Here is a 24,777-nt window from a genome sequence, read left to right as displayed (position 1 = left end):
AATTCATGGCGAGTGTGCAGCGTCAGTTAACTGAGAATATGCCATGTTTAAATGATAAGTTTGATACTAAATTTGATCCCCAAACTGAAAAATTCAACCCCTAAATGGGTTTACTCAATGAAAAATTTGACAACAAGTTCGAGTCACTTAAATATGATAATAGACTATTAAATGAGAAATACGAGAACTTAAAAGTTTAGTGAATTAGAAATAAAAGTTTCTATGGATATGAGTAATCTACACACTGAATTTATGGGTAAAATTAATGGGATGGAGAATAAATGCGAAACTATTTCTAAAGGGCATAGTGATTTGTCAGATAAAATCTGTAACTGTGAAAGTAGTTACTTGAAGGCTAATGTGCAAATTGAGGATCTGTCTAAAAAGATGTCAGAATTCGAAATAAACACTTGCAAGGCCATAGATAAATATTTAAGGGACCAAACTAAAAAATTAAATGATGATCTTTCTGAGTGGATGGAAGTTAAAAATAAGGAAATCGAAGAGAAAGTCAGTACCACTCTCAAGTTGAAACAAGCTGGGGTAGTTAAGGAAAAACAGATGGCAAATGATGAACATATCAAGTTACTTACTAGTGAGTTTCAGACTGTTAAAGATAAAGTAACTGAAGAATTACCTAAGTGGCAAAGTGAAACAAATTGTAAATTGTCAGAATTAGAACAAAAATCTTCACGAAATGTATTGACTAACGACAACTATTCCGAAGACAGGCTTAGGAATAATAAATCCTGTAGTGAAGTAAAATGTAATACACCCGATAAATTTTGTGACTGTTATGGAAATGAAAATGACACTTTTGTCCAAAGCAGGTACTTGTCATCTTTAATGGTTGAGACAAGCATATTCAAAAACAGACAGTTTCCTACCTCTTTGACTGCAAAAGATGATAACCATAAAAAATTTTCGCCAACAATTTTAAGCAATTTTTCCTCACAGTTGGTCTGAACATGATAGACTTCAATTTATTGTGTCCAAGGTCACAGGTGAACCATCACTGTGGGCTACAGAAGCAAGTGAGAATTGCAATACATGCGCAGAGTTTGAACAACTTTTCTTAGTGAAATACTGGTCGAGTAGCAAAAAAGAGAGGCTACGAAAGGAGGTGTATCAACTGGAATTTTATAAGAGTAAACAAGGTTCGTTAAGACAGTATTTCAAGAAATACATTAATAAAATGAGGTACTGGAATGATCCTGTTTCCAATAGAGAAGTGATACGTATTTTGAAAGAAAGATTACCTATTCATATACATGAGAAACTTATAAATGTCCCTGACTATGACGTGGAACAGTTCCTGTCTGTGGTCGATTTGATCGATATGATGCTAGAAGATGCCTAAGTATAGTATAATAATCAAATGTCTAACTCACAACGTAATATTATTATTATTAGTAATAATAATAATAGTGAGATATCAAGCTAAAACTAAACAAAGGTCGCTACACTACGCATACATTGATTACCAAAAAGCTTTTGATAGTGTACCCCACTCATGGTTACTACAGATACTGGAAATATACAAAGTAGATCCTAAATTGATACAGTTCCTAAACATAGTAATGAAAAATTGGAAAACCACACTTAATATCCAAACAAATTCAAATAATATCACGTCACAGCCAATACAGATTAAGTGTGGAATATACCAAGGAGACTCATTAAGTCCTTTCTGGTTCTGCCTTGCTCTGAACCCACTATCCAACATGCTAAATAATACAAATTATGGATATAATATTACTGGAACATACCAACACAAAATCACACATTTGCTGTACATGGATGATCTAAAGCTACTGGCAGCAACAAATCAGCAACTCAGCCAATTACTAAAGATAACAGAAGTATTCAGCAATGATATAAATATGGCTTTCGGAACAGATAAATGTAAGAAAAATAGCATAGTCAAGGGAAAACAGACTAAACAAGAAGATTACTTATTGGAAAACCACAGCGACTGCATAGAAGCGATGGAAAAAACAGATGCCTATAAATATCTAGGATACAGGCAAAAAATAGGAATAGATAGTACAAATATTAAAGAAGAACTAAAAGAAAAATATAGACAAAGACTAACAAAAATACTGAAAACAGAATTGACAGCAAGAAACAAGACAAAAGCTATAAATACTTATGCTATACCAATATTGACCTATTCATTTGGAGTATAGAATACATCACATACATTCAGCAACAGAAACGTAGCACCTATTATACTAAAGAAACCTATGGAAATAATAATAATAATCAGGTGAATCAGATTAGTACAGGAAAACCAAATCGCAAGCTCGGACAGAATGATTTGAATAATCAGTATGGTAATTCTCACAGACATGATGTATACCCAGAAGACAATCCTGATAGTATACAACTGTGGAAAGATCCTTCAACACCTGAAGTTAAAAGGGTAGATGCAAATGTAGCTCAACAAGCACAACCATCACGAGGACCGATACCACTTGGTAACGGAGCAATAAAGTCGTGAAGGGAACAACTTCCAAATTCCGACAATACTGTACGTATTGAAGTACACAAAGCACCGAATATGACATCTACCAAATGATTAAACTAGAACCGGTCACCGAAAGCCTTCCTAGGATGACTGGAGAGGATGAGGAGGACAGGCATCATTTTAAAGTAGAATGTACTGAGGTATGATGATGATTTGGATCTAAGGGAGGAACTGATTGAAGAAACACCTTACATTTCGAGTAAGTGTGGATGAATTTTGCAGGCAGTAGTTCAAGCAGTAATAAATGGTATCTATGTTGAAATTTTGATTGATACTGGAGCAGCTATTAGCGTAATGACGCAGGATTGTTTTAAACAAATTAGTCGGGGAGCACATTTCCTGTTACTGGATGTACTGTATAGGGAGTATTTAGTCCAAAACTGCAAAAGGTCTCAAAGCAGGCACGAGTCAACATTATAATGCGGGGGGGGGGGGGGGGGGGGGGGGCTTCAATAGAAAGTACCTTATTGATTGTTCCAAAAATGACTGTACCATGTGTTTGGGGTCTACATTTTTTGTGTAATGCAGGAGCAGTCATCAATTTAAAAGAAGGAACATGTACCTTGGACTCCAAAGGTGATGTTTTGACAGCCTCTATGATCAATGGCAAAATAGTCCCATATCAGTATTGCATGAAGTTAATGGATAGCTTTATTGGTATTGACTGTAATTTTAGTTGGTGATATTTTCTATATTGAATATACTGGAGAAGAAATAAGTAAAGTTACACTTCAGGAGAAAATCTCTGAATCTGAATACCTGTGTGGAAATCAACGAGAAGAAATGTGTTGCTTGTTAAATAATTATCTGCCCGTATTTAGCAAACGTCCCAGAACAATCAAAGGTTTTGAATACAGCATTAAGACGTATCCACACAAATCTTTTTATTGCACTTCGTATTCTGCTCCATAGTCAAAGAGAGAGGCAGTCAAGAAAAAAAAATTAACAAAATTTTAGAGTGGGGAATTGTAGAGCTCTCTCCTTCTGAATATTGTAGCCCTCTTTTGAAGGTCCTAAAAGCGAATGGTGACGTCAGATTAGTTTTAGACACAAGGGAGATAAACAAGATAATCACACTGGTACAGACAAGACCTGAGAATTTGGATGAGTTAATTCAGAAGCTGTGGTGCCCACTTCCTGACATCCCTTGGTATGAGAAGTTCATAGTGGCAAACGAAAATCTCTATTGAATCTCGAAAGTATACTGCTTTTATTTTTATGGGCAGAAGTTGCGAGTTCACTGTTATGCCATTTGGACTAAATATTAGTGGAGGTGTATTTATATCAGCGCTAGACACTGTATTTGCTTGATAGAGTTACCTTGTATGTGGACGACTTATTGATCGGTACCAAAACATGGGAGGAGCATCTCGATCTGCTTGAAAAAGTATTTGCTAAATTCTTAGAGTATGGAGTAACAGTAAATTTAATGAAATCTAGATTCGCCAGAAGTCAACTGAAGTTCCTAGGACATATAATTACGCTGGACGGTATTATGCCAAATCCTAAGAAAATGAGTGGTATCAAAGAGTGTCCTTATCCTAAAAATCTCCGCCCCTGGTAGCTGAATGGTCAGCGTGATGGATTGTCACTCCTCTGGGCCCGGGTTCGATTCCTGGCTGGGTCGGGGAATTTTCTCCACCCAGGGACTGGGTGTTGTGCTGTCTTCATCATCATCTTCGTTGAATGCGGGTCGCTGAAGTGGCATCAAATTGAAAGACTGGCACCTGGCGAACGGCCGCTCGAAGATTATGCTAGATGAGGTGAGATACTGTGGACATGAAAATACACATCCATGTGTGTGGAGACTATGTGTGCTGAATGAAGTGATCATTCCTGCAGTCAGCGCTAGAAAGGTAGCTGTCGTGTGTCATGCCATGCATCAACCCATAGGTCTTGCAGTGGAATGTAAGAGAAGCATACCACTGAAGAATAACTTGGTCATCCCAGCCTCTGTCATCTCGTTTAAGAACGGATTTGGTGAGTTGTGGACAGTTAACTGTCGCTGAGAATCCCAGATTCTTCCAAGATGCATGTGCGTAGCAAAAGCTGAGCCGTTAATTGCAGAACAGCTGAGCGTAATAGAAACCACCCATGCCGAGTCTGTGGGTGAAATTAGCGCTACCACTATGAGACAAGATCTTCTTGCTTGACTATCACCAGATCTCACTAAGCAACAACAGAAGAAGTTACTTGCCATTCTTCAAGAGTTCTCTGAATGCTTCAATCCACAGGTGAAGAGCAAATTAGACAAATCAACGGTGAAGCACCGGATACCACCAACCAATAAGCCAGAGAGCATACCACGTTTCAGCAACGGAACATCGAATAATTTGTGACGAGGTAGAGAAAATGATGAAGAATGACATCATTCAGCCTTCGCAGAGCCCATGGTCGTCACCAGTGGTTCTCGTCAGGAAGAAGGATGGCAGTTGGCGCTTTTGTGTTGATTACAGGAAGCTTAAAAGGATGTTTACCCTCTTCCACGAATTGACGATACACTAGATTGTCTGAAGCAGGCTAAGGTTTTCTCAACCTTGGACATGTACTCGGGATACTGGCAAATCGAAGTAGATGAGGCTGATTGTGAGAAAACTGCAGTCATCACCCTTGAGGGCCTGTATGAGTTCAAGGTAATGCCGTTTGGTTTGTGTAATGCACTAGCAACGTTTGAACGAATGATGGATAATCTTCTAAGGCACCTGAAGTGGACGATGTGTCTTTGTTATTTAAATGACATTACAGTGTTCTCAGATACATTTGATGAACACACAAAAAGACTGAGGGCCCTTCTTAACTGTCTCCAACAAGCCAGACTGAAACTTAATCCAAGAAAGTGTATCTTTGGAGCAAAAGAAATCAATATACTTGGGCACCTTGTGTCAATGAAGGTGTGCGGCCAGACCAAGAAAAGGTGAGAGCTATAAGGGAATTTCCTATTCCTAAAAGTATTAGAGATGTGAGAAGCTTCCTCGGATTGTGTTCTTATTACCATCGTTTTAGCAAAGACTTTTGTATCAAAGCCAGGCCACTCCAAGAGTTGTTAAAAGCCGATGCTTAATTTATCTGGGGTGGTGCTCAACAAGATTCTTTCAATGTGCTGCGAATAGCTCTGACGACTGACCCTGTACTTGGTCTGTATGATGAAAGAGCACCTACAGAACTACACACAGATGCCAGTGGGTATGGGATCGGTGCTGTTCTGGTGCAGATTTTGGATGGAAAAGAGAAGGTTATAGCCTATGCTTCTAGGACACTTACGAAACCTGAGAGAAACTACTCAGCTACAGAAAGAGAATGTCTTGCTGTGATCTAAGCCATGTGCAAATTTCCACAGTATCTCTATGGAAGGCCATTCACAGTTCTTACAGATCATCGTTCACTTTGTTGGTTGACAGGTCTTAAGGATCCAACAGGACGACTCACGAGGTGGGCACTACGTCTTCAAGAGTATGACATTACCATAGTCTACAAAAGCGGAAGAAAACACAAAGATGCCGACTGTCTCCCAAGAAAACCTCTGCAAGACCATCAAAACTTTGATGAAGATGGTGACTGTCTTGCTGCACTCCAGGATCTCTCTGATGAGCAGGAGGAGGACACCAAGATATCTCAAATTATGCTTGCCTTAAATCGGTCAGAGGATGTGAAAGGACAATTTTAGGTAGTTACTGGATTACTTTGCAAGAAAAACTTTGATCTGTTTGGAAAGAGGTGGCTACCAGTGATTCCTAAACACATGCGCTTAGATGTTCTACAGAAATTCCATTACACACCTGAGGCCAGACATTTATGATTTATTAAGACGTACGATAGAATCCACAAGAGATTTTTGTGGCCAGGTTTATTTAGGAGTGTTCGTCACTATGTGTCGCACTGTTGAGAGTGCCGGAGGAGAAAGGCAGTTCCTCATAAACCACCTGGCCAACTCATACCAAAATGCCTTTCCAGCGTGTTGGGATTGACCTCCTTGGACAATTTCCAATGTCTGCTAGTGGCAATAGATGGATTATTGTTTGCTCTGATTATCTGATGTGCTATGCCATTACAAAATCCGTAAAAACAGCCGAAGCAATAGAGGTAGCCAAATTCATCATAGAAGACATTTTATTAAAACACGGTGCCCCAAGGTCATTAATTACGGATCGATGGAAAGTTTTTCAATAGAATCTCTTGACAGATAAACCGTCGGTGCAACATTACTCATCACATGACGACTGCCTACCATCCGCAAACTAACAGGCTTACTGTACGCGTAATAAGATCTTGACCGACATGCTGTCAATGTTGAGCAGAGCAACTGGAATGAGGTGCTACCTTTTGTGACATTTGCCTACAACACCGCCAAACAAGACACCACAGGATTTACGCCATTTTCCCTGGTGCATGGGCGTCAGGCGACTACGACGATAGACACTGTGTTTCCGTTACATCCTGATGACGTGGACGACGACTACATCGGACAGGTGTTAACCAGGGCTGAGGAAGCTCGGCAGTTAGCTCGACTCCGCACACTGCAGGCTCAAGAAAATGATCGTCGAAGGTATGACACGAGCCATCGCCCTGTTGTCTGCCAGCCTGGTGACCTCGTCTGGATCTTCACCCCTGTTCGGAAGGTTGGTCTCTCTAAGAAGCTCCTCAGGCACTACTTGGACCTTATAAGGTTGTAAGACAGTTGTCTGATGTTACTTATGAGGTTGAATATTTCGATCCCGACACAAGATGACGAAAGATCAGAGATATGGTCCACGTCCTTTGAATGAAACCCTATAAGGATCCTGCAACCCAGGGTAAATTCGAAGCTCCAGCGACAGGCAACAAGCGGAAAAGTAACTAAGAATGTAGTGGCAAGGGAAGTTCTAAGAAGATCACCGCCACGGCAAACATCAGGCATCGGAAGTTGGAGTATGCAGGACCAATGACTCATTCCCGGACTAGGAGGACGTAACACCGAGACGCTGTTCTCTTAAGGAGGGAGCAATTTCGCAGATGAAGCTGAGTGGCGCAGTCGCCGTAGTGTAGTGGTTATGATACTAGAGTGTTGTATGGAGGATCGCGAGTTCAAAACTCGCCTGAACTGAAAAATTTTAATTTCTATATTTGGTTCGAGTACATTCCTGGCTGGAGGCAGTTCGCTCCATGCTCTTGTATGTGCAAGTGCTGAATAAACCTTCATTAAGTGAAGTTAGTTTTCGTCATTCGCCTTCCTCTACATGACATTGTTACATTCCACCTTGGTTTTTCCATTGTTCAACTCCAGAGTGGAAGTACAGGCAAAATTAACCACATGCTACAACCCATTGGTAGGATTATCATCTTGCCTAAAGATGCTCAGCCTCTACAGCAGGGGTGTCCAACCCGCAGCCTGCACATGGTTCAATGCAAGTATCAAAGTGAAGTGAGTGTCTGTCAAAGGAAAAAGATCTATTTATGTAATGTTAAATGAGAGAGTGTACAAAGCAAAGCCACACACTTTAGATGAAGTTGAAACTATCTTTTGTCAAGATATTGCTGCCATTTCAGACGGAATTGCAGAAAGTAACGAGTGATTTCCTAAGCAGGTATAAGAAATGCTTGAACACCAAAGGGAGGCAGTTTCAGCATCTCCTTGTTTAATGTATGAGAGTTATTTACTTTCTTTTTAAGTGTGTATGTTATGCTTATTAGAAATAACTTACGTGACAAATAATAAATTATTTATAATACAGTACAGAGGAAATATATGACTGTGTAAAAACTAATGTGAAAATCATAGCAACAGAGGTGTTGGGTAAAGAAGGTAGCAACCATAACTGTGCAGCAGAGTAGTGGTAAGAGGAAATAGAGGCCCTTGTTAGAGAAAAACGAAATGCGTCCCTTCAGTGGTTCAATGATAAGTCAGACGAAATAAGATCAATATACAAGGAAAAGAAGAATGAAGTGATGAATAAATAAGGATGGCACATGTTCTTTCCCATGCTTCATTTTTTTGCCAAAGTGAATAGCAAATTGGGATTCGGGAAAGCAAAACCAATTTCCAACTGATAACACAAGAGGAATGGGAAGAGTATTTCCAAAAATTATTAAATGAGGAGAAGGAAGAATATCTACAAGAAGGAACAGTGGAAGAAAAAGGACATGAAGATTATGAGATCCAGAATTTAGAAAGTGAAGTACTTCAGGTGTTGAGAACAGGAAAGAATGGTAAATCACCAGGACCAGGCAATATCAATCTGGAGTGCCTGAAATATGGTGGTGACAAAATTGTGAAACTGATAACACAGCTCTTCAACAAAATGGTGCATGGAGATTCGATACCCAACGAGATGAAGCTAGGTTACATTAATACCATATTTAAGAAAGGGGATCGCAAAATTTGTTCAAACTATCAAGGAATTTGTGTTACAAACACATTAATGAGAATTTTCGCGAAAGTAATTAAAAACAAACTGGAAAAAAAAATTTAGAACCCAAGAAGAACAATGTGGATTCACGGCTGGGAGATCAAGTGTAGACCACATTTTCACATTACGACAGATTTTGGAGAAACATAGGACTAATTTTCATAGATGTAGAAAAAGTGTATGATACTGTTCCAAGAAAATTACTTTGGAGAGCACTACATATGGCAAACACAAAGCCTTCCTTGATTAAAATAATACAACAGATGTATAAAGATAACATTTGCCAAGTGAAAGTTGGTAATAAACTTTCTCAGAAATTTAGAACAAGCAAAGGCCTTTTACAGGGCTGTCCCATGTCAGCATCATTATCTAAAACCTATATAAATATTCGCCTTAGAATATGGTCTCGTAAATGTAATAGTATGGGATTAGAAATGAGAGATGAAGTTTACCTACATAATTTATTGTTTGCTGATGATCAAGTAGTCATAGCACAAGATGGGGAGGATGCGAACTATATGGGCAATCACTTAGCAGTAGCATAAAAAAACTTGGGGTTTGAAGATTAATTACCAAAAAAAAAACAGAATACTTGACTAATAATTTAGATGAGCTATACATTTAAGGAAAGAAAATCAAAAAGATTAACACTTTCTGTTATTTGGGATCCATTTTAGAAATTGAGGGAAAATCAGAGTCAGAAATCAATAAAAGAATTAGTAGCGGACAGAAGGTCATTGGAATGCTTAACTCAGTCTTATGGAGACCTGGACAATTAACCTGAAGCACATTAAAAAATTACAAGCTCTAGAGATGGACTACTGTAGAAGATTGACAAGATAAGGAACACCGAAATAATAAGGAGAATGGAAATATGACATAATGGATAGGAAGAAATTACAGTGGTACGAGCATGTACGACGAATGGAGAAAGACAGAATACCAAAATTGATACTGGAGTGGGAACCGGAGGAGAGAAGAAGAAGAGGATGACCTATGACCACCTGGCTTCAAAGTGTACAGCACACAATTAGGAGAATGGGCATAGAGGAAGAGGACACACAAGATCGAAACACGTGGAGGAATATTTTGAAAATATAGTTTAAGAAGGTTTATTCTTTGTATTATAATTTCCGAGTAAATTATTATGTTGGAGATAAGCCTCTGTAATGAGGAAAAGCTCAAAATAATAATAAAAAAGGGTCTCCTGTCACACGTAGCATGTATGCAGCAGCCAGCCGCATGCAACAAAAGCAGATGTGGTAGTTATTATTGTGGAGTGTAGGTGACAAACAGAGTGGAGCCTGAGAGAAGTAATATTATGTTTCAGGTTAGTTGCAGATTAGATACTTGTGTTGCCTTACAATCAATCAAAAACTGAATATGATGATGTGTGCAGTGAAACTAAAGATTACACTTCAATCCATCCTTTTCTATCGGATATTTAAAATTATATATTAGGCAGGTTCATGGCCCCCACCCCTCCTCCTCAAAAAAGGAAAGTTATTAATATGTAATATCCAGTGTTAAACAGTAACAAAGAAATAATGTACCTAATATCCCCTAAAAGTTGCTTTTTGTTATTTATGGATTCAGATACATATTGATCAAACTTCATGTGAAAAATTGGAGCAATTTAGCTGGAATGTTGCACACCTAGCAACATGTTGGTCAACCTTTATATGGGAAACTTGGACAAATGTCCATTTGAGATCATGGAATTTTTGCACACTACAAAGTGGTAGTTTTTAATATCTGAGATGACAAGGAATATGTTCAGAAGCATTCATATCCAGAAAAAAATAATTTGTTTCCTTTTTTGTAGGCATAAAAGATGGAAGAGATTGATAGATGTTTACATACTGTCAGTTCCTTGATACTCTTACTATTCTCTGGATGGGAAATCATAAATTATCTGGTGCTACTGCTGCTGTTTTTTAATCATCCTGAGCACCTGAAACACCTTTTATACATACTTATGCTCTGGCTCAGCATTATACTGTGGGCAAAAACACCATAAGAAAAATATTACTTAAAAAAATATTGCAGTTTTTGGATTAGTAGTATTTTCATAAGGTATCTAACAACTCATTACATATTGATCTTTGTTACATTTTTTTTTAACACACTGATGATTGTTTCCAAGGTTTTGTTCATTGGATTTGTACTTCATAACCTTTTATTTGGATGATCAATAAAAATCATTTCATTTTTAATGATAACTCTTTATTTTTCTTACATTAACAAATAACATTGAACAGTTACTGTCACAGAAAACTACAGCAATATCTTATATTTAACACTGCGAGGTACCTTACTGATCACAAGCCGCCCATCATAACTGAGTGATGCAAATGTCCATGGATCTGCCGCTGACCACTCAACTCTGTACACTGAATCTTCATGTTCATCATACGTTGCCAGCACACCATCTTCCAACCTGTAAAATTGTTTTATTCTTTACCATTGTAAACGTTAAACGGCCAAGATGCCACCATGTGCAGATGTTAATTAATGATAAGTTCCACTGATTTGAACCTTTAACTAAATACATGTGTGCATGTGGGGGGGGGGGGGGGGAGGGCGCAATCGGGAATAATATTTTTGAAGAGAACAGTGAGCTTCTGTAATAAATTTACCTCAGCTGATAGGTGTACCAAATGGAGTTCCATCAGGTAACTTAAAAATATCGGCATAGTCTCTTTTATTGGAATACTGCACTATGAGTGCTGCGACAAAGGTCTATGGCAGTCCCTACATAAGAGTTGTCTGTTCCGAGAAGTGTCCACATCCAAATCTTTTTTTGTTTTCCATCTGTAACACTCCACAGCACTTAATTGGTCCTCCTGTGACTCACGTCCAGACAGCTTACGGTTGTGTGTTTGTAGTGCCTTGAGAATTTCCACATAAATTCCAGAATCACTCATCCTTCTACCGTCTCAAGCACACGATACTTTAAGTGTGAGAGAATTTACATACTGCATGACACATGTTTGTGTGTGCAGGCTGGAAAGGAGTCACGAGCATCGACAAGTGTTAGCCGCTCACGCCACGGAAGTCGCATTGGAAGACCAAGAAGTAATCATGTAGTACTCCTTGCTGTTTTAGTGTCTGTGATTATTGTTAAAGAAAAATGAACAATTGATTATAGACATTTAATTGTACTTCATGTGTTGGACTTGCTAGAAGTAAGACATGTTCATAATTATGTGGTTCGAAAAACTATGCTAAAAATGTATTTAATTGACACGAAGCCCACGCCTACTACAGTAGTACAAGTTTATATGCCAACTAGCTCTGCAGAAGACGAAGAAATCGATGAAATGTATGATGAGATAAAAGAAATTATTCAGGTAGTGAAGAGAGACGAAAATTTAATAGTCATGGGTGACTGGAATTCGTCAGTAGGAAAAGTGAGAGAAGGAAACATAGTAGGTGAATATGGATTGGGGCTAAGAAATGAAAGAGGAAGCCACCTGGTAGAATTTTGCACAGAGCACAACTTAATCATAGCTAACACTTGGTTTAAGAATCATGAAAGAAGGTTGTATACATGGAAGAACTAAAAGGTATCAGATAGATTATATAATGGTAAGACAGAGATTTAGGAATCAGGTTTTAAATTGTAAGACATTTCCAGGGGCAGATGTGGACTCTGACCACAATCTATTGGTAATGACCTGTAGATTAAAACTGAAAAAACTGCAAAAAGGTGGGAATTTAAGGAGATTGGACCTGGATAAACTGAAAGAACCAGAGGTTGTACAGAGTTTCAGGGAGAGCATAAGGGAACAATTGACAGGAATGGGGGAAAGAAATACAGTAGAAGAAGAATGGGTAGCTTTGAGGGATGAAGTAGTGAAGGCAGCAGAGGATCAAGTAGGTAAAAAGACGAGGGCTAGTAGAAATCCTTGGGTAACAGAAGAAATATTGAATTTAATTGATGAAAGGAGAAAATATAAAAATGCAGTAAATGAAGCAGGCAAAAAGGAATACAAACGTCTCAAAAGTGATATCGACAGGAAGTGCAAAGTGTCTAAGCAGGGATGGCTAGAGCACAAATGTAAGGATGTAGAGGCTTATCTCACTAGAGGTAAGATAGATACTGCCTACAGGAAAATTAAAGAGACCTTTGGAGAAAGGAGAACCACTTGCATGAATATCAAGAGCTCAGATGGAAAGCCAGTTCTAAGCAAAGAAGGGAAAGCAGAAAGGTGGAACGAGTATATAGAGGATCTATAAAAGGGTGATGTACTTGATGACAATATTATGGAAATGGAAGAGGATGTAGATGAAGATGAAATGGGAGATACGTTACTGCGTGAAGAGTTTGACAGAGCACAGAAAGACCTGAGTCGAAACAAGGCCCCCCGGAGTAGACAACATTCCATTGGAACTACTGATGGCCTTGGGAGAGCTAGTCCTGACAAAACTCTACCATCTGGTGAGCAAGATGTATGAAACAGGCGAAATACCCTCAGACTTCAAGAAGAATATAATAATTCCAATCCCAAAGAAAGCAGGTGTTGACAGATGTGAAAATTACCGAACTATCAGTTTAATAAGTCACAGCTGCAAAATACTAACATGAATTCTTTACAGACGAATGGAAAAACTAGTAGAAGCCAACCTCTGGGAAGATCAGTTTCGATTCCGTAGAAATACTGGAACACGTGAGGCAATACTGACCTTACGACTTATCTTAGAAGAAAGATTAAGGAAAGGCAAACCTACGTTTCTAGCATTTGTAGACTTAGAGAAAGCTTTTGACAATGTTGACTGGAATACTCTCTTTCAAATTCTAAAAGTGGCAGGGGTAAAATACAGGGAGCGAAAGGCTATTCACAATTTGTACAAAAACCAGATGGCAGTTATAAGAGTCGAGGGACATGAAAGGGAAGCAGTGGTTGGGAAGGGAGTAAGACAGGGTTGTAGCCTCTCCCCGATGTTATTCAATCTGTATATTGAGCAAGCAATAAAGGAAACAAAAGAAAAATCGGAGTAGCTATTAAAATTCATGGAGAAGAAGTAAAAACTTTGAGGTTCGCCGATGACATTGTAATTCTGTCAGAGACAGCAAAGGACTTGGAAGAGCAGTTGAATGGAATGGACAGTGTCTTGAAAGGAGGATATAAGATGAATATCAACAAAAACAAAACGAGGATAATGGAATGTAGTTGAATTAAGTCGGGTGATGCTGAGGGAATTAGATTAGGAAATGAGACACTTAAAGTAGTAAAGGAGTTTTGCTATTTGGGGAGCAAAATAACTGATGATGGTCGAAGTAGAGAGGATATAAAATGTAGACTGGCAATGGCAAGGAAAGCGTTTCTGAAGAAGAGAAATTTGTTTACATCGAGTATAGATTTAAGTGTCAGGAAGTCGTTTCTGAAAGTATTTGTATGGAGTGTAGCCATGTATGGAAGTGAAACATGGACAACAAATAGTTTGGACAAGAAGAGAATAGAAGCTTTTGAAATGTGGTGCTACAGAAGAATGCTGAAGATTAGATGTGTAGATCACATAACTAATGAGGAAGTATTGAATAGGATTGGGGAGAAGAGAAGTTTGTGGCACAACTTGACCAGAAGAAGGGATCGGTTGGTAGGACATGTTCTGAGGCATCAAGGGATCACCAATTTAGTATTGGAGGGCAGCGTAGAGGGTAAAAATCGTAGAGGGAGACCAAGAGATGAATACACTAAGCAGATTCAGAAGGATGTAGGTTGCAATAGGTACTGGGAGATGATGAAGCTTGCACAGGATAGAGTAGCATGGAGAGCTGCATCAAATCAGTCTCAGGACTGAAGACCACAACAACAACAGATAAAGGTCTGTGGCAGTCCCTAAATAAAAGATTTGTCTGCTACCGAGAAGTTTAGATCTTACAGATAGTTGCTTTAGTTACATTTTTTTGAGTATAAACTCCAGATTGTGATCTGAAGGGATGCAATATTTTGGAAAGCAGTGAAATTAAAATTAAATTAAATTTGATGAATTTAATGGGAATAACATTAGTTGAAATTCTTTTAGTAGTGCTGATTGTATTGTGAAAAATGAAAGTTTGTGCAGACTAGAATTCAGTCCCCAGTAGTTGCACAACCAGTTAGACAATCCAAAAACATCTCCATGGCCAAGCCATAATTAGAATTTGTTCCTAACAAAAAACATGAGGAATGGATGTGGGGGAGGATCTTGGCTTACCCATGCCATACGGGTATACAAGGATGAGCCAAAACATTATGACCGAGCTTAATAGCTTGCATGTCCAACTTTGGAATGAAATACATCACTGATTCTGCATATCAGGGATTCGAAAGTTTGTTGGTAGGTTTGCAAAGGTGTGTGGCTGTAGATGTCTACGCACCGGTCATTTAATTCCCATAAATGATGGGCCACTGATTTGTATACATGGTGAGGGTGCCGATAGTGAGGCAGATGGGTTCCATAGGATTTACATCAGGCAAATTTGGTTGCTGACCATCAATGTGAGTTCACTATAATGCTCCTCGAACCACTGTAGCATGGTTGTGGCTCCGAGGCACAGACAATTATACTGCTGAAAGATGACATCAAGCATGAAGGGATGCAGGTGGTTTGCAGCTGTCGACATGTCTTTGATAACCACCACAAGTCCCATGCAAGTGCGCTGCACATTTCAGCCATTCATTGTGTTTGTGGGGACAACAATTGACCGAATCTAGCAAAAATGTGATTCACGTGAAGAGCAACAATTTTCCATTGATCGACAGTTGAATACCGATGATCCTGTGCCCATGAAATCATAACTGGCGAGGGTCAACATGTGAACACGAATGGGTGGTCTGCTGCGGAGCTCCATGTTCAACAATGTACGATGAATAGTGTGCTCAGAAACACTTGTGCATGCACCAGCATTGTGCTCTTTTGGCAGAGGTGCCACAGATCACCATCTAGCCTACTTTACAGAGCCAGACAAACCTCCAAAGACCACATTCTATGAAGAGTCATGGATGTCCAACCATTTAATGCCTAGTGGTAATTTCACTATCCTACCTCTTTCCGTAGATGCTCATAACAGTTGCATGTGAACATTCAACCAGATTTGCATTTTTTGAAATACACTTTCATTGGCTCAGAAAGGAAGTAGTAATAGTAATAATAATCTGCCCTTTGTCAAAGTCGCTTATCTCAGTGGATTTCCCCATCTACAGTCCATATCTTCACTAGAGGGATCTAGTGTGGGTCAGTCCTAAAAGTGTGCTTAGGTCCTTTCATTTGACTGTACATATATTTACACTGCAGGTTCAGAATCTCTGAACAGATTTCAAGTCATGTCACTCTATTTCATCCCCACTGATTTCAGTCGTTTATTGCCATGGCAAGTTATGCCACAGTCTCCTAACATATAAATTTCACTGGGAGTGTTAGTCTCAAAGGGAGAACCTCCAGTAATTTGTTTGAAAAATACAAGGAAAGCATGTCACTCAATATTCAAGTTGATCCTGGAGGCATGCTCATATGGCATAATTATGATGATTGGTCACAATAAGCCACTGACCCAGGGTCAAAGGAAGGAGATTATGGTTTAATATCTAATGACTAACAAGATCATTAGCTATAGAGTACATGCTAAGACTGGGAAAGGATGGGAAAGGAAGTTGGACTTGTCATTTCCAAAAGAAACTTCTGAGCATTTGTCTTAAATGATTGTGGGAAACCAAAGAAAACCTAAATCTAAATGGCCCAAGACTGGGCTGAACTCCTGTCCTGTGCTGCCAGGCTGGAATCCCTTTGGCTAGAAATGACAGATATTTATACCATATATGGTATAAGAAATCAGTTGTGCTTGAAGGTGTGGAAACTGGCCAGCCAGTCCAAAAGTAGCCGTCTTTTCACTGTGTTGGTACTGTGATGCTTGCCTTGGCCCAACTTGCAAATTGTAAAAAGGCCAGTTGACCTGACTGTGTTTTGGCTCCCGCTGGCTTCTAAGGCTTCCCACAATTGCTGTGGCAGAACTGAAATTCTCATAGTAGTGACAAAGATATAGTGGCTGCACTACATACCTCCCCTCTTCCAGCCTCCATGTCGCTGCCTTTGATAGATCTGCAAGAAGACTAAACATACACGAACGGCAGTATACAATATATCCCGCTTCTCCTTATGTACTAGTCAGCTTGAAGCACAGGTTTCAGTGGCTGTGAACTTAATCTACAATTCTGGCCCACTGGTTTTTTTCTTTACATACAGTTAGTAATCTCTCTAAAATCTTCACTACAACTAACAGGATAGTGTTAACAATTTCCCAGTCTTGCTCACAACTACTTAACATTTACTTACCCTTATTTACATTAAATACTCACACAAAATAACCAGTCTTTAACTCTTTCATTCCCTACTTCATTGTGCTTTATGCACTACTAGTGATCCAATGTAATGATCCAATTTAACAGGTGGAGGGGTGCCACGTGTTGGCTGCTCTCTGCCTTAGGTAGATGAAGGCTGCACAGAACAGAGCGACTAGGTGCCAGACACTGTGATGCTCATGGTAATGATCGTACAATGCTGCTTACTACTGCACAAGCTGAAGCATCTGTTTGCTGCAGTACACCTGTCCTGGGTTGCTATTAGTTGATTCAGGGAGAGTGTGAGGTGTGGTTCCAGTGAATCATTGAAGTAGGTCACATTTTGTGCTGGGATAGTTGCACTTCGCTACCGACACTAAGATGTTGTACACGGAGCAGATCCAGTGCAGCCGTGCCTGTTGGAAGTAGAGTCGCTGTTTCAGCAGTCGCACGGGCACCTCTGATTGTCCATTTTGCCTAGAAACTACTGAATCTTGCATGCCTCCAAGCCAGTCTGGACACCTGGGTCTGGCATATCGTACTCCGTTCCCTCTAACAGTGCTGGAGTTCCTCTGCTATCATTATTGTGTGCCTACCCTCATCTTCCAATATCAGCAATATTTCTGCTGTTCTCGCCTACATGTATTTCTCTAAGGTTCCCCACCTTACTGGGTAAGGCGATTGGTGAAACACACAAACCATGTATGATTATTTTTAATTGCGAACTGAACTAGCACGTAGAGTCGTGCTTATTCTGTCATTACTTCGACTGTTGCTATGTGTTAGTACAGTGGAAGATTTCGTTTTTTCCCTCTCCGATGAGTCCCAACTCCAGAGGTGACTCAGTGTGTGAATGGTCAATAACAATTACAGCAAAGATAAGCTTATTCTCTACAGCCTGTTTAACAATGAAATCTCGCTGTGCAGCAATCACACGCTGTCCGTCAATAACCATACAAACAAAACACCTTAAGTAATGATACAATCTAATCTATCAATACATTCTACCCTTGTTAACCGTAATGCCACAACTCACAACATATTCCTTCTTACTTCCTAGGTCTCAACCTGTGCAGTATCTCAAGCAAGGGTGGCACGAGAGGCTTGTGCTCACCCTTCTTCTTACTTCCTTTTGCCGATACCTGCATCAGTGCATCTGAAGAACCCTGAAATGGTCATAGGTGTCAAACATGAACCAGTGCCATTCTACAAGGTGTACAACTTTGCTTCTGCCGTTTGCTGATAAGTGGCGACAATGGTGAGCAGCAGTGGAAAGAAACAGATCGCAGACATCAGACAGTTAGCTTGGACCTCGGTCAACATAACCTCATTCAAACATTAGTCAATTTGTGTCTGCATCATAAAGTTGTTCTTGATTGAAAATGTCAGTTTACGGGCCTAATTCTTGTCATTTGCAGGAGGTGTTACTGTTTTGTTTCAATATGAAGAAAACAGCGCTTGAGCCTCATCGAATGCTCTCAAGTACATGTGGTAAGGACGCTATTAGTGAAAGAACATGTCATAAGTGGTTTCAACATTTCAAGAACGGTAATTTTAGCACCATAGACCGGCAAAGTGGTGGACAAGAGAATGTTTTCGAAGATGCAGAATTGGAGACATTGCTGAGTGAAGACTCGCGTCAAAGATGGAAAGACTGCCCTGTTGTTGAGATATTTTCTGACTGCACTGCCCCCATTTCTGTTTTATTTTTACAGGATATTTATTTGGTTGTCAAGTTTGTAAGTGGTACAAAGCTACTTTAATTTGGGTTGTTTACTCACTTGTTACTGCTGCCTAAATATCAAATTGGTGGACTGCATCTGTTTGTCGTTATTTTAGTTTGTCTGTATCATATTTATCCGAGTATAAGATGACCCCCATTTTTTAAGAGGCTCCTTGAGAAAAAATTATTTTTAACATATTCTGACTAATCAAAATAACAAATTTTTATTGACTGTCTATATTTTGATAGTACAAGGCGAAATAAACAAAAAGTTTACAGTAATTTTTTTTATCTTTGGTGCCTTTTTTGTTTAGTTAGCCAGTCGCGTGGGGTATCACTATTTTTAATCACCACACCACCCGAACAGGACAGCTGTGAAACTTATATCTTTGTTTGTCCCGAATATGCAATGATTTCTAAGGTTGTGGTTACAGTGGTACCTGAGAAAACAGCTGTTTTTATCTGAATATATATCAGATTTCACTTTGATACTGACATGAGAATGTTACAACTCATTGTCTGCCCACCACTTTATTATCATAGAACCAGCAGCTGACTTATCCCCAGTCATTCCTGTCATACCCCACGGTGAGCATCAACAACATTGCTGCACAAAACATTTAAGTACAGCACTAGTTCCGATCTATACTTTTACCGTACCAATTCAATTCGAATCCGTGGTTCATAAAAAGTCAAAGCATGCAGTGTAGTTTCCCATGGTTGCCAGCACAACGAAATTTGCTGCCTGCTCAACACTCCCTTCCTGGCACCCATCATAGTTTTCACTTCACAACCAAGCTAGTGTCACTGTTCCCCCTCCACCCATGTGCTTGAGCAACAGTGAAACACGGGTGGCAATATCTTCTAGGCTGCAGCTCACATGTAACAACAAAAGCTAATACATAAGTAAAAGGTCGCATTCATGATTCAGTCCAATTCAAACTTTCACTCCTCCCATGATCTAGGTACTATCTCCACAACAGGTCTTTCCGCGTAATTTATTCTTGCGATAACAATGCAGTCAGTATAATGTGATTTATTTCGTTTGTTAGACATTTAATTCTGGATTCATTTTCTTTCTCATTTCATCTGAATGTCACCATCTTGTTCTAAAGCTGGTAACGTTTTTCCCGTTTCTAAGAAATGAATAGCGACTAAATTTTTCACTTGCAATCCACTTGGTAAATCATTACTGTTTTTCATAACCAAATAAAATATTGACTTGGGCTCAGAATCAAGTAACGGTTTTTGAAGGATGATTTTCACCTTTGAATATTACCTTTATTTAAAAAGTGCCATAACTGTAAGTACACGGCATCCATACACATAGGAGAACGTTTTATTGAACATCTGCTCAAATACAAAAAAATTCTCCTGTGTTCCACAAAATTGTCAGTTTTTAAGCAGAACATGACATTGTTTTAGTGGCCAGTTCATAGTTTCTCCAGTATTTTTTGCACTATAGCTATGAGCAACCTACCATTCAGAATTTGTCAAAATAAATTTCTACAAAAACTTTAAACAGCCAAAGCTTCATCTGTAAGTGTAAGACAACCTGTATATTCATCCATTAAACAAATTTTAAAAAAATGTTTACCTCAGTTGCAGTAGTTTAATCTGTGAATCTAACATGACCACATATTTTTTGAATGATGAATTTGGGAAAAAATCTCATCTTATATTTGAGTAAATACGTAATCATGGCTGGCTATAGTAATTGCAGAATCTCAACCCAAAACATGTTAAAGAAATCCAGACAATATTGCCTGAAAAGGTTAGAAATGAAGTTCAAGAGGATTTCGAATATGAAGTGAACACAGATTGTGATGACAAAGTTGAAATTCAGCAGGCAGAATACGGCACAGCAGTCGGCAACATCTATACAAGACAACAAGTTGTGAGATTGGTTACTGATGGTACACTGACAGGTTATCAAGATTGAATGTGATGTTATAGTCAGCGCACAGCATCTCTGAGGTAGCGATGAAGTGGGGATTTTCCCGTACGACCATTTCATGAGTGTACCATGAATATTAGCAATCCAGTAAAGCATCAAATCTCTGACATCACTGCAGTTGGAAAAAGAGCCTGCAAGAACTGGACCAATGACAACTGAAGAGAATTGTTCAAGGTGATAGAAGTGCAATTGCTGCGGATTTGAATGCTGGGCCATCAACAAGCATCAGCGTCCGAACCATTCGATGAAACATAATCGATATGAGCTTTCGAAGCTGAGAGCCCATTCGTGTACCCTTGATGACTGCACGACACTAAGCTTTACGCCTATGTCAGCACTGACATTGGACTGTTGATGACTATAAACATGTTGTCTGGTCGGACGAGTCTTGTTTCAAACAGTATCAAGCGGATGGACAGGTATGGGTATGGAGACTACCTCATGAATCCATGGACCCCACATGACAGCAGGTGACTGTTCAAGCTAGTGGAGGCTCTGTAATAGCGTGGGGTGTGTGCAGTAGGAGTGATGTGGGACCCCTGATAAGTCTAGGTATGACTCTGACAGGTGACACATACGTAAGCATCCTGTCTAATCATCTGCATCCATTCATGTCCACTGTGCATTCCGATGGACTTTGGCAATTCCAGCAGAACAATGTGACACCCCACTAGTCCAGAATTGCTACAGAAAGACTCTTGAACGTTCCTGAGCATATCTGGGATGCCTTGCAACGTGCTGTTGAGAAGAGTTCTCCACCCCATCGTACCCTTATGGATTTATGGACAGCCCTGCAGGATTCATGGTGTCAGTTCCCTCTAGCACAACTTAAGACATTAGTTGAGTCAATGACATTTTGTGTTGCTGCACTTCTGTGTGCTCGTGGTGGCCCTACACAATATTAGGCAGGTGTACCAATATCTTTGGCTCTTCAGTGTATATTGTATGGAACAGAGAGACAAAATGAAATAGTGGTTATCTGACATGATCATTCTGTGCAGGTGGTGATCTATAAATTTGCACTGTAGTCTTCTTATTATAGCCAATTTATTTACGAAGATTGCTATGTTAACACAATTATCCAGTAACTGCGTTAACATAGTGATCTTGGAAAATAAATTGATTTTCACAAGAAGACTACAATACAAAATGGAATAACATTCCACCTTCACAGAGAAAACAACTCAGGGCTCATAATATTATTTAAAAGTTACCTGGACTTATATGTGTGGCTACAGCAGTAAGCACACCTTTGGAATACTGCATTTGCCTCCCAGGTGACGAAATTTTGTCCATTATATTTCTGTATAGATATACTGAGAGCATCAAGGTTTCATCTCTGCATAGAAAAGACATAAAACCAACAGATGTTACTGAACTGAAAGTCTTCATTCAATCTCTTGTTTTTATCTAGTGTCAATCTCTTGTTTTTATCTAGTGTTAACATACGTAACAGACAAAGCTTATGGGATCTATGAGTATTGTGGATAAGCTGGCTACTTCACACAACACTGCAAAAAATGTGCACCTTTGGCCTATGAGTGTAACCAATGCACAAGTAATTTATTTTGACAAAATGAAAATAGTATCAAAAGAAAAGGAGTCTTGAAATAACTATGCTATGTGCTGGTTTTCCCTCATTTGGTTTGAAGCAATTTGTAATCTCAGCAACCTATACGGATCTTGAAAAGAGGCTAAATAAATGTTATTGACCAACATGTCAAGAAAAGGGAGAAGATGAAAACAGAAATGAAGAAAATGGAACTGGAGTCAAGAGTACAAGTACCTGCACAATAAAGAAAAGACTGACAAAATATTGATGCAAAATATATCAAAATCCAGGCTGTTTGCTTGAAACTTTTTGCTCTGACTTCGGTAAAATTGCCCATTTGTTCTCACAATTAGTTGGTTATGATGAGACCTTTCGCTGATTCATATTTGTGTGTTGCAGTGTTGTGTGTTCACTTGGTAAAATTTAATAAAACCAGTAAGTAAATAAGCGATCTGATCAATTCCACACACTGCTGAATTCAACACCACAATTTATCACCCTGACAGCACCACATAAAGCCATTTTTGATGTGGGAAGGATGCACTCTAACAGTTTTTACAGCTTTTCCACATCTGTTACATTAAACATATTCCACCAACACATCATACCTTTATGGAAAAGTATGTTGCAAGGCATGTCACAAATCACTTCCAAACATATATGCTTTTTAAATTTTACTGTCACGTGCATTTTGTGACAAAACACACAAACAAACCTTGATAAATATCAACACACCCAACAACTTACACTGCATCAAACTTTAAGGCAAGAGAGTGCCACTCAAGCAACAGGCCTGTTTCAAAACACCCTCTTTTCACAGGCCATCTTTCAAATACACCACCCATACATGATGTTGCATGCCATAATATTATTACCTTATGGGACAAAGTTGATGCCTGGTACCAAACACTTCTTTTTTCCCTTCATTACATCTACATCTACACGGTTACTCTGCAATTCACACTTAAGTGCCTGGCAGAGGGTTCATCGAACCATTTTCGTACTACTTCTCTATCATTCCATTCTCGAGTGGCGTATGGTAAAAAGGAACACCTAAATCTTTCCGTTCGAGCTCTGATTTCTCTAATTTTATTATAATGATCATTTCTCCCTAGGCAGGTGGATGTCAACAAAATATTTTTGCATTCAGAAGATAAAGTTGGTGATTGAAATTTCATAAATAGATCTCACCATAAAGATAACCGCCTTTGTTTCAGTGACTACCACCCCAAATATCATATCAGTGACACTCTCACCCCTATTGCATGATAACATGAAACGAGCTGCCCTTATTTGCACTTTTGCTATGTCCTCCGTCAGTCCTACCTGGTAAGAATCCCATACCGTGCAGCAATATTCCAGCAGAGGACGGACAAGTGTAATGAAGTCTTTGTTTCGCCTTCCCCACAATATTATCTATGTGGTCTTTCTAATTTGAGTTGTTTGTAATTCCTAGGTATTTAGTCGAATTGACAGCCCTTGGATTTGTGCAATTTATCGTATACCCAAAATTGATCAGATTTCTTTTAGTACCTATGTGGATGACCTCGCACTTTTCTTTGTTTAGTGTCAATTGCCACTTGACAGAAATTCTCTCTAGATCACTACATGAAGTGGCATTACCATATAACTATTTATATTTAATTCTCTTTCCTCGTACTTAGATGGAGTTCACACTGACACACGCAATATCTATTTCTTCATAGGGAAGTTTTCTAAACATATAAGAAACTCATGTAGAGGAAAGAAGGGAAAAGTAGCCAGGGCAGCACAAATGACCACTGCAGATTTTTTGCCATGAACAATGTTGCTGCCTACCGCGGAGCGGTCAAACCAATTCTAATAGACATCAACATTGTCAGTGAATTTGGCAAAGGACGTAAGCTCCTCTATTTTTCAATAAAAAAATTTCTGATTTTCGTCATCTAATGTAAGGTAAGTGACACACATTATTCTTGTTACCTCACTTGTGTGCACAATACCTAATATCAAAGTTTAAATGATGTCTTTTGGCCTAGAAATGCAGTTCCTTGTTGTTTCTGTGGCCACCTTTCCTGACAGTTCATTTTTAATTTATTTACCTCAATGAGAATTAGTAAATTCCATATGTCAAGCTTAGTACTACATATTGACTTCTAAATCCCTTTATATATGAGGAGCAATGTAATAAAAACAGTCAGATGGTAAAAAAGTGAGTAAACTGTTTATTATTTCAAAAGTAATTGCCATAACTGTTAATACACTTATCCCACCGTGAGACAAGATGGCCTTCCATATTTTTGGAGGCCTGGAGAAAGACATTCGTGAC

At 39.1% G+C, this 24,777-nt stretch overlaps 2 protein-coding genes across 13 annotated transcripts in view; one reads left to right on the top strand and one right to left on the bottom strand.

The window, feature by feature from the left end:
* The window catches only part of LOC124619857 (mitochondrial ribonuclease P catalytic subunit), a 134,356-nt gene that overhangs the window by 104,520 nt on the left and 5,059 nt on the right, over window positions 1–24,777 (top strand). For 2 of the 9 annotated variants that reach the window (XR_006980146.1, XR_006980150.1), the window contains exons 9-10: window positions 18,298–18,495; window positions 18,656–20,522. The exons of 2 other annotated variants lie outside the window; for them this stretch is intronic. The gene's annotated coding sequence lies outside the window, so the exon portion shown is untranslated. Of the gene's footprint in view, window positions 1–11,918; window positions 12,114–18,297; window positions 18,634–18,655; window positions 20,523–24,175; window positions 24,405–24,777 lie in introns of those variants that run through there. 5 more of the 9 variants (XR_006980148.1, XR_006980149.1, XR_006980147.1 and 2 more) reach the window with 4 other exon arrangements.
* Window positions 11,118–24,777, bottom strand: part of LOC124619858 (EARP-interacting protein homolog) — a 46,807-nt gene continuing 33,147 nt past the window's right edge. For all 4 annotated transcript variants that reach the window (XM_047146476.1, XM_047146475.1, XM_047146474.1 and 1 more), the window contains exon 8: window positions 11,118–11,353. In XM_047146476.1, coding sequence (XP_047002432.1) covers window positions 11,191–11,353 — 163 coding nt within the window. In that variant the 3' untranslated portion in view covers window positions 11,118–11,190. The remainder of the gene's footprint in view (window positions 11,354–24,777) is intronic.

The sequence above is a fragment of the Schistocerca americana genome, chromosome 6, assembly GCF_021461395.2.
Source record: "Schistocerca americana isolate TAMUIC-IGC-003095 chromosome 6, iqSchAmer2.1, whole genome shotgun sequence".
Lineage (NCBI taxonomy): Eukaryota > Metazoa > Arthropoda > Insecta > Orthoptera > Acrididae > Schistocerca > Schistocerca americana.
Note: the sequence above shows the minus strand (reverse complement) of the source record. Positions and strands in the feature narration are given on the sequence as shown.